At 35.9% G+C, this 16151-nt stretch overlaps 1 protein-coding gene across 1 annotated transcript in view; it reads right to left on the bottom strand.

The window, feature by feature from the left end:
- The window catches only part of Impbeta11 (importin beta11), a 277003-nt gene that overhangs the window by 221206 nt on the left and 39646 nt on the right, over positions 1-16151 (bottom strand). Inside the window, exon 3 of the mRNA XM_090391468.1 lies at positions 7321-7393. Coding sequence (XP_090247594.1) covers positions 7321-7393 — 73 coding nt within the window. The remainder of the gene's footprint in view (positions 1-7320; positions 7394-16151) is intronic.

Raw genomic sequence — 16151 nt, forward strand, 5'->3', positions numbered from 1 at the left:
ATAAACACATCACATCCACTGCTTCCTCAGTAGCAGCGGATATGATGTGTTTATGATGTAGCTAAGAAACTAAGCATTCTCTTCCACTCAAGACTATTTTTCACCCACCCAAGCTACTAACTCTATACAAATCCCAAATCTGTCCATCTTTAAAATAAATCTTATATGTTTGGAGTGGTGCACCTAAAACATTCCTAAAAATTTACAATGCTATCCAAAGAAGAGCAATTCAACTCATAGATGATCCCTCCCTTATAGACTCACTTCAATATCTATCTCACAGATGTACTGTTTCAGCTCAAGGTATATTTCCATGGTCACTGATTAACTAATTGGCAACAATCATTCCTCCATTTTCTATTGTTACAAAAATAGCAGCTGTCCAGCATTCCTTTCGAGTACAACTGCAAACACATCTAACCTGCTTCTCTTCCTTTTTTTTTTTATTCTATCTACCTACCTCGTCCTCTGAAACACCCTTTCTCATGAACTATTCCCAAAAAAAGCCATCTTGAAAAACAATTTCTGAGATACTATTATTAGTCCATCTGGCATATATTCACTCCCCATTCAAAGCTACTCAGCACAATATTGCCTATATACTATATATCGAAATATATATACTATATACTTCTAATATTGCCTGTGTTCCTATAGACATCATATGCTGTTTCCATAGCAATTTATATCTATTTATAGCCAGTGCTTGCTAAATATCATTAGTCGCATTGATTAATGATATTAAATGACATGCCTAATGATTAAATATCATTTGGCATGGGCGTGTCTCTAATATTTTGATCACATAAAAAAAGTTACATTGAACATTGATATTAATATTGAATTTATGAAAAATATACAGAACGTTTTTTTTATCCTCATAATCAGTACAAAATAATGAACCATAATGCCAGTTACAAAATAATGAACCATAATCCTATAACATCATCTCAAAGATAAAACTCTGTCCAGCAGAATATTTTATTTTAAAGTTTATTTTATTTTGAGCTACCTGTAAAATACAATAATTTTACTAAATAATTAATAATTATGAAAATAATTATAATAATTGTAATATTTAGCTTTCAAATTAGAGAAAGAATAATTTGAAAGGCAGTTTATACAAAAATGTTGAAAGTAGGTAGTGAAAAAAGCCATGAGGATAGTATGACTGAGTGCACTTCCAAAAGTATGATAGAGTTGAAGAAGAACTGTAATTGTGAAATGATGCCTAGATTTAGTGGGAAGAATGGTGTTTAATATATGTGTGAATGCTTGGTACATGTGTAGAATCATATGTAAAATAATTCTGACAGAAGAAGAGAGATCTGTATTGGCAGAATGCAAACTATCCCACTGATATAAAACAAAAGCAATAAAGTGAACATTTTACGCATTTTAAAGAGAAATGTATTTAACAGCTCTTATAATTCATTATTTCACAGAGAAACTGAGATGAACAATAATATTACATTTAAACACAGATGTGATAAGCACATTTACATGCCAGTTAACAGTCACCATATGCTAGCAGGTAAGTCTGCTTAATGGCACACCTGTTTAAATGGAGTATTATTGTTCACTTCAGTTGCTCTCTGTGATGTCTTCAGAGATGAATAGAGATGAAATTATATATATATAAAAAAAAACATGTCAACCATTCAGTTACTTTATTTTATAATTTCATTAAATTATGTAAAAAAAAAAAAAAAAAAAAAAAAAAAAAAAAAAAAAAAAAAAAAACATGTCAACCATTCTTATTTTACTTGGTCTGCAACATACCTTTCTCTAAAATCTACCATTGATACCAGCTAGAACTGGAGAAGCTGTAGATTAGCAGTAAGTGGATGTGAGGAGTTACGAAAAATGAGTTCTTAGAATGCAATATGAAAGGATTTATCAAAGTAAAAGTAAAAGTAAAAGTAAATGACTGGATACATTTTGTATCAGTAAAGAATGGCTGTTCAGGAGGAAGGAGGAATTTGTTGTTGTTGTTTAGGATTATAACAAAACAATTGAAATTATGTCAGCTGCATGAAATAGCTAACACTTAGCCCCCCCCCCCCCCTCCCTCCCTTCCCATGGTACCAAGACTAGTTGTACTCTACAGGCTAACTGCCTTTTATGGGTGCCATTAAAAAGCATGCCAGTGCTTCACAAAGCATGGTCTGTGGAATAGCACTGGCCTTTGGAACAAAATTACATCCTCAGAAAATAAAGAAATTCAAACACGGCATGCAAGCTGTCAATAGAAAAAAAAAAAAATCATTACTTGTTGCAAAGAAATATGGAAAATGTCATAATCCAAGAGGAATTGAAATTTCTTTGATAAATGACATAAAAGAATGTATATCCTTATTAAAAAAAATAAATAAATTAAAGTAAACAATGCCTGTGCCTGTTTTTGTACCTAATCTTTTAAATGTTTTGACTATTTTTGATGTTTAACACAAAGATTTGCAGTTATAATCTGTTCTTCAATGGGCTGTGGGTTCAAATCCTGCTGTGGGCATGGATGTTTGTGATTGTCATTAAGTGGGAGATGAATTTGATCATCTGGTGTGAGATCACCACTCTGATTGATGGAGACCTGAAGTGGCTTGAAAAAGTTCCATGTTTGGTCTTTAGCACAGGGTGTCCAGGCTATGCAAAAAATAAATAAAAATACAAATATATGTGCATATATGCACATAAATATACATGCACTGTATATATAAAATCAATAAGAATGGGAGGAAAAAATCCTTAGCCCAATCATAGTATAAATGTACTATAGGTTTACAAATAAACCTTTTGTGGGTTGGAGCCACATAAAAAAAAACACTTTTTTTACTTTCTATCATGAATCAACTGCTCTAATAACTTAATGGGGAGAAACAGCCTGCAGAAGACAAATGTTGTTAGGAAAGTTTGCACCAGTAGTAAATATATTGCAACAAATACTTTTTTTTTGCAAATACAATGTTTGGAGACACTGCTCTAGACCAAACAAGGAACTTTTTCAAGCCACTTTAGGCTTCTAACAAGCAGAGTGGTAGTCTTGCACCAAGCAATGAAATTCATCTTCCACCTGAAGACAACTACAAACATCCATGGTACACTTTGAACCCGTGAATTGTTAGTTGGAGAGTAGGTATGCTAACCAGGCCTGGCAGTTTACTAAAATAAACTGCTTTTGTTTTCTCTTGTTGAATTTGTAGTGTAATATGAACAGATGTGAAAACTGACCAATTTCTGTAGCATATATTTTGCATAAAAAAAAAATTAATTACTGAAAACAGATAGTATTAGGTGGGATATGAATTTCATTGTATGGTGTGAGACCACCACCCCACTTAATTATTATTACTATTATTATGGGCAACTCCAGGGAGTCATTAGACTCATCAAGGGAGGCCCCAAATCATATTCATCACAACTATTTGACATTCATACAGTATCTATCATACCTCACCTTAAACTCATTCACTGTCACAGCATCCACCACAGAATCAGGGAGCGCATTCCACTCATTCACTACTCTAAAAGTAAAGAACCCAGCTCTAACACCTTTACTAACCACACTTTTGCCCAGTTTCCATGGATGTCCCCTAGTCCTCCCACAACCAGCCCTGTTCTCAAAAATATCTTCTGAATTAATTTTATAGAAACCCTTCAGTAATTTGAATGTCTCAATCATATCTCCCCTCCTCCGCCTATCAACCAATTTTTGCAACCCACAAATCCTCAACCTGTTCTCATACGGTTCATTCCACAGACCTGCTATCATCTTGGTCACTCGCCTCTGGATCCTCTCCACCTCCTCCCCATCAAGAAGAAACCTAGGTGACCAAATCTGAGTACAGTAGTCTAGATGGGGTCTTATCAAGGCTCGATACAGAGGAACAATAACCTGCTTGTCTCTGCTTGTCAACGTATTCTTCAGCAACCAAGTGATTTGATGAGCTGATTTGGCCTCTTTTGCAATGTGTCCCCTAAATTTCAATTCCTTATCCACCAACACTCCTAAATCTCGTGCCTCATCAATTTCCTGAAGCATGGTTCCACCAATGCAGTAAACTGCCGCCAATCTTTTCACCCCAAAATGCATAACCTTACATTTTGCCACATTAAATTGACATCGATTCTCCTTAGCCCAGACCTCCAATCTATCCAAATCATCCTGCAAAATTTTGACGTCATCTGCATTCACTATTGCCCTACCCAACTTCGCGTCATCCGCAAACAAATGAACTGTTCCTCTCAGATCCTTTCCTATATCATTTATGAACAAATTAAACAGCAGTGGTCCAAGAACAGATCCTTGTAGCACACCACTAGTCACAGGCCGTCTTGTGGACTCTACTCCTGAATAAACCACTCTCTGATATCTCTCTGTCAACCACCCTCCTATCGATCTCACTAACCCTATATCCATCCCTATATGCTGCAATTTACTGATTAGAATTCCATATGGTATCCTGTCAAAGGCCTTAGCAAGGTCCAGTAGAATCACTGTAAACCCATTACCCTTATCCAGTTCAGCCGTCACTGTGTTATAATACGTGAGCAAGTTACTGAGGCATGACCTGTCCTTCACAAAACCATGCTGTTCCCGATACAGTATCCCATTTTCATCTATCCAATCTTGTATTTTCCCTTGACTATTTTCTCCAAGACCTTGATAACGATTCTGTTATGCTAATCGGGCGGTAATTTTCAACAGCAGCCTTGGAACCACCTTTGTGCAGTGGAAATATTTTCCCCTCTTTCCATCCCCTTGGGACTGACCCAGTCCTGAGGCTCAAATTAAACAAAATGGTCAAGGGCACTGACAATTCTTTGGCCGCTTCACTTACGACACAAGCTGGTATATCATCCAATCCCACAGATGTATTGACATTGAGGTTCTGTAATAGACTAGTTACCTCTAATTCATTCATCACAATTCCAGTATAAGCTGTTGGTTCTTCCATTCCTGCAAAGCCACCACCTGGATGATATACTCTTGCAAAGTGCTCGCTCAGTAATTCCACAATATCGACTGATTCGGTTACCTCCCTGCCTCAGCATTTTTTAAGATCATTCTACCATGAGCATTTTTCCTTTTACTTGCAACATATTGAAAAAACTGTTTGGGATTCTCTTTAGCCTGCATGGCCAATTTCCTTTCGTAATCTGTTTTTGCTTTTTTTACCACCCTTGTTACCATCCTGGCCTGAGCTTTATACTGTTCCTGCGCCTGATGGTTACCCTTCTTAAATTCCCTCCACAATTGTTTCTTTATTTGCAGCTCAAGCTTAATAGTGTTATTCATCCATTTAACCCCTACTTGATTTATTATTCGGACTCTTGGTATACAGTCAACCATTGCCTCCTGAAAACACTTCTTAACCACCTCCCATGCACTATCAACATCCAGCCCTTGCAGTTTTACATGCCATGACATTGAGCCAAGCACACACCTAAGCTTGTCATACTTACCAGCCCGGTAATTCCACATGTACCCTGTCTTAATTGTAAATTCGACTCCTTTAGCCACCTCCCAAGTCATGACCTTATGGTCACTCTCACCAATTGGTGGCAACATGGTCATGTTCGTTACAGCCACATTCTCGGTTGCAATTACTAGGTCCAGCACTCTCTGCCCCCTGGTATTTTCCAATACATGTTGCCGTAGATAGTTGTCCCTTAATAACCGCATAAAATCCAATTCCTTCCTCCCATGTGCCCTCTCCTCTTTCCAGTCAATGTTACCATAATTGAAATCACCCATAATAATTACCCTTCTTCCACTCATTTCTTCTATTTGCTTATGCATACTATCCCCACCATCCACTCCATCACCCGGTCTATAGCAGCACCCAATTGTATATTTTGTTCTGCTAGATTCTATCTCACACCAAACAGCCTCAAATGTGCTTTTTTCCCCATCATGCAGTTCAACTTCTATACTCCTTGGCTGAAGCTCATCAGCTATCATCAATAACACTCCTCCCCCCTTTTTATTCACCCTGTCACTCCTGAACACGCTATACCCGTCGCATTCGATCCCACTAGCTTTATCATCTTCTGTCATTTCATTTCCATTTTGTCCTCTTTCAAATCATTTGTTCCTGCCATGATTATCATCTCTTTCACTCTCTGTTTTTGCAGTCGAATAGATTCGCTGACGTCCTTTATGTTCGCACCCGGCTGGTACGACTTCGTTAAACTCTCAATTATTACGCCTCTTAATAGCGAATCCCCATACAGCACTCGCTCCTTCATATATCAGATTAGGCAAAAAAATGCAAAGAATAAGTAAAATTAATTTTTAAAAAATCACTAGCCCCTTTATGGTATGAATGTACAATAGGTTTAAGAAATAACCTTCCATGGGTGGGATCTACATAAAAAAAAATTTATAGAATTACTTATGTGACGTTTGTTATGAAAGTATAGTACTGATACAGTTCAAAAACATTCATTTTACATGAAAATTCTACCTCCTCCCAAAAAAAATGGAAAACTGACAGTTTATAAATATGAACAACTTCTTATAAAAATGACCCAATGCAGAGAAGATGTGATATGATATTCTTAGTATTCATACTGGTAAGTATGAATACTAAGAATACCGTAGATAGTCTGAAACTGAAGAGTTTCGGACTATCCTCTCCTTCAGCAGGATTTGAATGTGGGCAGAGGAAATGGATGCCAATTTAATGTCCCTGAGTGTAAAGTTTAACATTATGAAATGAGATGTTATTAACCATTAATGAAACCACTAATGGAGATCAGGGAGGCAATGATTTTAAGAGAGAATATATGAGGAGAAAAAAGTTCATACTGCAAGAGAGGTAAAGATGCAACAAGGATATTTGCAATGTTGAGAAAATAACAAATACTGACGAATAGGGGAATGACATTACTGTACTTTACAAAGACTTGGTCTGTTCACATGTAGCCTAGTGAATATAAAACTGGTCACCTGATTTGAATAAATTTAAAGGTACTTATAAAAATAAAGTGGAGAAAGAGGAGAAACTAAGATGATATCAAGACTAAGGAATGTTGATTGTTAGGACATGTTACAAGAAGAATGTTGATGACAGAGTTCAGTAAATAAGCAGAAAATAGGGACATGACCATGAAAGTTCTTGAAGGTTTTACAGAATAGATTACAGAAATTTTTCAACACATCATGGAAATGGAAAAAATGCAAGATCACTTCTGGAAACTGATCAAACAGAAGAATAACAAACAAAATTTAAATAATTTTTTTAAGTAAATACTAAATCTCTCTCTCTCTCTCTCTCTCACACACACCCCAAAATGTTTACAGAAAAATAGCCTTACCTGATTTACAGGTTCTCCAAAACTTGAAATAAGTTTTTGCCTGATAACTTGTTTTTCTTCATCAGCTATGGCACTGTATTCAAATAAGTATTTAAAAGAGTAAATATGGCAATTGAAATATAAACTTAATAACTTGGTAAAAGAGAAAAAAAAGAAGAAAAATTTTATAAAATAAAGAAAATAATAACAATTCAGGATTTATTCTGTGATTAACTAGTACTAAATGCAGTACCAGTATATCATGTAGTGTAATTTGATAGTGTTAGGTAAAGTTTAATAAAAGCTGAAGTGAAGCTCGAAATAAAAAAAAAAATTATTAAATAAATAAAATTCAATTTAGATTCATCATGAAATTCTATCCTCCCCAGCATAGTAATTATTATGATGTGTGGCAATCATAAAGAGAATGGAGGGTGAAATGGGAATAATGAGAGACAATACCTGGAAGTTGCATAAACATTTAAAGAAGGATGCAAGAAGATTTTATAATGGAGAGTGACTGGTGAGTGGAATGCTATGCTAGAATGTGTTGTGAATACAGGGAGTGTAAATGATTTCAAGGTTCAATATGACAGACACGTTACTAGTTAAGTGAGCCTTCCACGATGAGTCTACTGATACCATGGAGGTTCCTATAATAATAATATAATTTTCTCTCTTTCAGGAGATAAGATAATAAATGATATGCTTAAATAATGTGTCTCAATAGGACATTGGTGGCTGTTTAATATTACGGCAAGATAACAAAAGTTAGCAATACAAGTATTGGATGACAGAATACTAGAAATATACCCAAAGTAAGAACAAGATTATAGTGGGTTATTTTGGTCTTCTAAGGCACTTCTAAGAGTTATTCAAAGAAAATTTTTGATAGGAAATTAGCAAGAATGTGTCCTTTTCATATTATATTATTATAGTATCCTCTCAGCCCTTGAAGATACATATCAGGAATTCAATGATGATGTAATGTCATCTGTCATGATTTTTCATCACATACAAAGGTGTTTAACAGAATATATATATATGATGAAAAATCAAGACAGATGACATTACATCACCATCATCAAATTCCTGATATGTATGAGGATACTACAATAATACAATATGAAAAGGACACATTCTTACTAACTTCCTATCAACAATTTTCCTCCAAAGAAATCTGTTATCAAGACTTCAATATTTCAGCTTTCTAAGACACTAACTGTCATCATGTTGGAGGCTTAATGGATTGTATACAGCATTGGAAAGGATTAAAACAGATTTTAATACTTCTATATTTCGTCTCAGTCACTGAGACATCTGCAGGGATTACAAAAAAACTAACGTAACATATACACAATACCAAGCTAACCACGTGAGTGACTCTAAAGTTCTATCTAGGTGGTGGGCCCCTCTGTGGGCGACTAGGTGGCCTAGAATGTAAGGTGGGATCTCTGATGATTAATGTTTCCAAAATCTTCGGAAGTTTAATGCAACCGTATTTATTTAGATTTGGTTGATTTCTGAGAGCTGCTGCAGATTCTAAAAATAGTCTCTCTTTTTTGAATTTGCTGTGGTGGAGCATGGTGGTTTTTTACCAAGAGATCCTGTGGTTTGTATCCAAGACATGGTCAGCCAAGCCTGACTGACCATAGTCGTGGTTGCAGATGTACGACTTGTGTTCTTCTAGGTGGATGGTTGCTAATCTACCTGTCTGTCCAAAGTACACCAGCTTACAGGAAAAGGGTTGAGTTCTGTGGTTGAAAGGGCTTCGTGGTTGGAAATGGTTGAGTTCATTTGAAAGGATGGTTCTACTGGAACAAAGATTGTGAGTTCTCTTGGTTAGAGTTTTAATAATGCCATATTCTTGAGCAGGGTGGTGATGGGAGAGTATGTGAATGTATCAGTGCCTGGAGCTGTTCCTGTTTGTTTGTTCCTGTTTGTAAGTTCTATTGAATTGATTTAAGTGATTACTTTAAGATGATGTCAAAAAAACCATAAGAAACAGTAAAAGAACAGTAAAGTTGAGAACAGGAAGGCTAGCCCTGCTAAAGAGGATATTGAAAACAATTTAACTGCAAAGTTAAAGCAGATTATTAAACAGATGACCAAGGAATTATAGAAAGGCGAGCAGCATTTAAAAGACATAGACATAGGGAAATGGGAATGAAAATGGAAAATGAGCTGGACATCTATTCAGAAAAGAAGATAAGCGATGGACCACCATACTAGCGAATTGGATTCCAAAAGAAGTGAAACGAGGCTGCAGATGTCCTAAAAGAAAGAGGGGTGATGAATTGTCAAATTTTGTTGGGGGAAAATTGGTCAATCATTGCAGAGAAAGATGGAAAGAACTGGAGGAGTCCTTCGTCCAGCAGTGGACAGAAAATGGCTGAAAAGAAGAAGACATAGGGATGATAAGTAAATTGAGCAACAAAACAAGATACAACAAAGCATGGAATCAGTAAGTTAGTGTGTAATGGAAATCATGTAAGCAACATTAATTGTAAAAAGAAGGGTATTATTTGTTGTCAATTCTAACATTAAAAAAAAGGGCATTGATGAGAAGGTTATAAGTTCAAGTTTTCCCAGAGAAAAAATTAAAAATATAGCACATATAGCTGAAAAACAGAAAAGCAAAGCAAAGCAAAAAAGATCATAATTCTAGTAGGTATGAATGACTAAACCAGCAATAAATTCATTATGAGAGAGGATATGAAAGGGTTGTTGGAAGAAGTGAGAATGAAGAGTGAGAAAGTGAAAATCATAAATATATTACCTAGATATGATAGAAATGAATTAAGAAGGATGTGATGGCAACGATTTAATGCACAAGCTGTGTAGGTGGAATGGTTGCAAGTTTTTGGATGTGTGGAGTCAGTATGAGGGAAGAATGAATTTGTATATGAGAGATTGCTTACACTTCAATGCATTAGGTATCGGAAGTTTTGAAATATTATTAATGGTATGAGAGAGAGTCAGGGAAACTAAATTATGATAGGAGGAATGGCAAGAATCAGTGTGCAAGAGCAACAAATGTTATTTAACTGTATTAATGATGAGAATGAGTATTATCATGGGAATGATTATGAGGAGAGAACGCTTTTGTGTTTGTCAGGTTCAGACCTATCAAGCAAGCACAATGATGTCTGCATAAGGAAGGCACTAGATAAGAACAGAGATCTGCAGGTTGTTCAAATATATCATGCAGACAAAAGAATACAAAAAAGAATACAGATAGCTTATTATGTCTATACATGAATTCTAGAAGTATCAGAAACAAAGGGATAGTTTGTTGCCATGGTCAATATGTTAAGACCTCAGATTGTAGGCATCAGTGAGACATGGCTATCAGAAGCAGACCTACTAACTAGTATTGAGTGTAAAGGGTACAGTATTTTTAGGAAGGACAAGAGAGGATAGGAGAGCAGGGGATGTGCCGCTAATATTGGATGACTTAAATCCAGTTAGCAACGAGACCTATAACTGCAAGACTAGTAACTGGCAGTAAGCCATCTGGTGTGAAGTGCAATCTAACAAGATTAAATACATATGTTATTGGTTGCTAGTGATGAAGAAATGCATTACCAAATAAGGATGATGGATAAGAAACGAGTAACCATAATGAAGGACTTTAATTATAAAAATGAAATTGAATTTATTAGCTGTTGTAAGACAGCTAATAAATAATTTCTAAATCGATATGTGACAGAAGGAACTTGAGGTCAAGTAGTGTTAGATACGATTATAGTATCAGAATGGGCTCCAGTGAAAGATGTAACTATTCTGCCTCTGGTTGATAAAAGTGATCATGTGTTACTCATGTGGGAAGTGACTGAGTTTATGAATGTTCCATTCAGAAAAGATTACATGCTCAACTACAAAGCAGGCTATTATGACCAACTAAGTGGTATGCTGGGTTATGCACCATGTTATCAGTTGTTGGATGGAAGAATACTGATAGTGCATGAGAAGCACATAAAACATACTTAAATCATGCAATATCAGAATGTGTCCCTAGAGTTCAAAGAATAAATAGTGTAGGAGTGAAATGGATGTGTAATAATATTAAGCAAAAGATTCGTAAGAAAAGGATGATGTGGAAGTCCTTTCTTTTAGGGTTACACGGTGATCAGCACTCATTTTAAAAATTTTATGGAATTTACGTCAGGATAATAAAAAAAGTTTTTTTTTAACACAGTTGTAAATTCCATAAAATTTTTAAAATGGATGACGTGGAAGGAATACTGTCCACATAAGGCTGATATATGAAAAAAATTATAAGGAGTAGGCCAGAAGAGTCACAACTGCTGTACGGAAAGTTAAGTCTCAGCATGAAAAGAATCGGACTCTGCAAGCTAAAGACAACCCAAAAGAATTTGATTGTTATGCTGCAAGTAAAAGAATAACTCTACTGAATGCCAATGGTCTGAGGGCAACAGATGCAGAAGAAATTGTTCAACTAATGAGTGATGAAAGCTTATCAATCTGGCATATGCAACAGTGTACTCACTGCTACCTCTTCACTGGATGAAGAAACTCATGTATGAGGAGGAGCTATTAGAGCTGTTGCACAAACTGAATACGAATTTGGCAATAGGGAATGAGGATATCAGCAAGAATGCTAAAAGAGCGTTCAGCTGAACTAGCTATTCCTTTAACCAGCCTGTATAACTTGAGTCTCAGAACAGGGAAAATTCCACAGCAGTGAAAAAGATGTATGGAAATCCCATTGCACAAGGATGGTTCAAAGACTGATGTATCAAACTACTGACCTATCAATATCTTTAGAATAGTGATGAAGATTTTGGAAAAGTTGGTTAGGACTCGCATTCAGAAATGAGTTGACAGAGATTCTCTACTTTACAATGAACAGCATGGGTTTACTAAGAGAAGGTCATGTTTGAGCAACTTGCCCTCATTCTATATTAATATTACTTATATATAATTATATATATTAATATAATTAATATTAATATTACATAGAAGACCGTTGCATAAATTGGAGAATATGGGACTGGATTATAAAATATTGGCATGGATAAGAGTATGACTGACTGACAAATATCAAAAAGTGGTATGTGGGAAATGTGATTCTGCAAGATTTAAGGTAACCAGCAGTGCAGACTCTCAAGAATCATTGCTCGGTCCACTGTTATTCAATCTGTATATTAATGACAATGAGAAGGGCTTTGACAGGCAACATACAGCCATTTGCTGATGACATAAAGATAGGTAAGGTAATCAGGAATGTGAATGATATGCAGTACTTGCAGAATGATTTGAATAAGCTGGAACTGTGGGCAAGTAAAAATATCTGTCAGTTCAATGTTAGTAAATATAATGTCATTCAATTTTGTGTGATTAGATATTGAATGTCATATTATATTGGTGTAATTATGCTAGAAGAAAACTGATTAGGCTAGAGATCTCAGAGTTTTAGAAGATAGAAAGTTGAAGTTCAAGGACCATATAGCAAAGATTGCAAATATAAGTCAGAAGATAATTGCAATGCTGCAATTATGACATCCTTAACTTTGATATGTAAAGATAAAGGTCATTTTTGCCTCTTTATAAGGCCTTGACAAGACCTCACTTGGACTGTTTGTGCAGGTCTGGTTTCCCGGTTTCTGTGGCAATACTGATCAGTAGCGCACTCAGGATTTAATCTTGTGGGGGGGGGGGGAGTTGAGTAGACGATTTGAGAATACACACAATGCATTGTATACGACCTATGATTGAGCATCTGCAATGATCGGCAATGCATGATACCCTGATCTCTGGCCCGGCTCGGGCAAAGTATTGCCTGAGCATTACTTCGTTCGCTTTGCACTCACAACGGCCGTGATTCCCGAGAGCCAGAGGGTATTCCCCTTATGTGACCGCTAATTCATAAGTAGTATAGAAATAGAAGACACGACACAACATAAATAAATAAAAAAATAAAGAATTTTAATTAGGAAAAGATTTTTGGAAAATTTTCTAGTATTTTTTCCTTTTTCTTTTGGGGGAGCCAGGTGCCCCTTGGCCCCCTCCCTGGGTACACCAATGATACTGATATAGTGGGGAGAGAGAGAGAGTGTGCAAAGGAGTGTTAAAAATGATATCATGCTTGTGGAATACTGATTATAAAGACAGATTCAGAATCTCTAGACCGCAGACACTAGCAAACAGTAGAAAGAGGGATGATATGGTTGAGACTTATAGCCTTCTGAAAAGGTCATACAGGATATCAGCTGATGGAATTTTTCATTTTGTGGAGGGTGAGAAAAGGAACGAGAGGGCATCCTTGGAAGCTGAGAATAACTCCCCTCAAGAAGGATGTGAGAGCTAGATTTTTCTCAAATAGAGTAGTGTGTGATTGGAATGGACTGCTATTCAATGTTGTGCATACAAGTAGTGTAAATGAATTCAAGAACAAGTATGACAGTTGGTGCTGGTAGTGTGCCGCCTCCCTCGATGTGTCCCAGACTACCTGAAGGTCCCCACCCCCCTAATAATGATAAAAACAATGTCACCTGAGATTCGCTCTGCTCACGCATTCCTGAATCTGAGAATGTCAAGTTCCTTCTTAATAACATTATTACTGTAATATGATTATTAATATGATTTAGCCATTGTTGTCATTTGTTATTCCTTTAATTTTTCTCAGAACTCTCATAACTGTGATATCACAATTTCGATCAACTAATTTACTTCTAACAAACTCTCAGATACATAAAGTTAAAATCGGTTTGAATATGGTCTTGTAGATTACTACTTTGGTATAAATTAAAGATGCCATGAAATTATATTCCTGGTTTAATCCTTTATCCAAGTGGAAGCAAATAATGTTTCTGCATGAAGTATCTTCATGACTGGGCTACTTGTATATATAGAGGCTAATGACTTCACATCAGTTGCTTAGTATCTCAAAATGCAAAGCACACATCCCTTCAGATGTGTATAATGATGTGCATTATGAGAAGGGTCACTACACAGACTAGTTTCAACCTTTATTGAGGTTTCATCAGTGGGAGGCATACCCAGAAGTGATATTAAGGTTGAAGTAATGCAGAAGTCAATTTCCAATACAAGTAGCCCAAAGGCGTCACACCTTATTACTAAAATACTCTGGATTAGAGATAGATGTTGAAAGTTTTTCCACTTTAATTTATACAATAAATTAGAGATGCCAAGAAATTATATTCTTGGTTTAATCCTTTATCCAAGTGTAAGCAAACAAAGTTTGTATGTGAAGTAACTTCGTGACTGGGCAACTTGTATATAGAGATTAATGACTTCACATCACTTGCCTTAGTATCCCATAATCATCCCGTACTTCATTAAGGTACCCTCAGACTTCACACCCGAAGCGTGATGGATCTCAATTTTTTTTTTACTTACATACATGAGACAGCAAAGCCTATAATAAATAAATACACTACACATTATTAGGTTTAATAGAATGAATACAGCACAGAGAAACAATTAAACAAGTTTAATGGATTCTATATTTCATTACAGTCACAGAGACACATTATCAAGGACACAATTTTAAAATTATAAAAGCACACAAAACACTAAGGCTAGCCAACAGCACCCACAGAGGCACCCCTCACAGGATTTCAGTGGAAGTAAAAAACTTTTTTACACTTATTGTTTTGAGTGTTTTTGTGTGCGCTTTTAAAATTTTAAGATTGTATCCCTTTTGATGTCTCCGTAACTGAGACAAATTATGTAATCCATTAAGCTTGTATTTAATCGTTTCTCTATGATGTGTTCATTCCAGTAAACGTAATAATGAGTTTAAACCACATATAGGCCTTATTAGGTTTAATAGAATGAATACAGCACAGAGAAACAATTAAACAAGTTTAATGGATTCTATATTTCATCACAGTCACAGAGACACATTATATGGAAAGGACCACGACCCAGAAGATGCTATGCAGTTGTTGCTTGAGTTCCTGTAGATCTAGTAGAGACAAAGCATAATGGATGTTAGTTCCACTGAATAGCAGCCATGGAAATATTGTTCGCCCACCGTTTGTAGGTCTCTGCTTGGCGTCTTGCCAAGAATAGTCGATTCATGCTGAAGGGAAGAAAGAAATGAAGGACATACGAATTGGTCGCCAACACGCGAAATCACGTGCTTTATAGGTAAAATTTTCCTATTGTTATATAAGCAACATAGTTAACTACAATAATCATAAAAGAGAAGTTAATTTTCTGACCTGTAATAATAAACAACTCATCCCACAATACGGGCTGATTACCCTATTATCGGAATGGATTCTCCTTTTTCTGACATGCGCAGAAGTGTCGAAGGATCTCTAATCAGTGGGTGAACTATATCTATAGAGACAATGCAGAAATAAACTGATTTTCTATGGGCTGATGAGCATCTGTGAGATGTGTCATTAATCAACCAAACTGCCCTTTTCTGAACAGCATCAAAAAATTTTTTGGGTCTTTGGTGCAGCACCTACCCTAAACATGAGAGCAGTATCCCAAGGCTGGCCAGATTTGGGATTTATATAGAGTAAATAACTCTAATTTTTTATAGCATTATATAAATTTATCAAATGTTATTCACAGCATTATAAAAATCAGGAAGAGGGTGAACATCTGCAACAAGAAAATCTGAAAAAAGATCACCACCCACCATTACACATAGGGATCAATCAGAGAGGAAACTGACAATCCAATTACACAAACAAAAACAAAGGAAGTTCATATGATGCTGATTTGTTAAAAAACCCTTCATGCCAGACCCTATCAAAAGCCTTGGAGATGTCAAGTGCAATGGCACAGGTTTCTTCAAACCATCCCATAGAATGAGTCAAGAGGTACAAGATGTAAGCCAGGAG

Source organism: Typopeltis vanoorti, chromosome 4, assembly GCF_054136105.1.
Source record: "Typopeltis vanoorti isolate ZY-2024b chromosome 4, IOZ_Tvanoo_1.0, whole genome shotgun sequence".
NCBI lineage: Eukaryota > Metazoa > Arthropoda > Arachnida > Uropygi > Thelyphonidae > Typopeltis > Typopeltis vanoorti.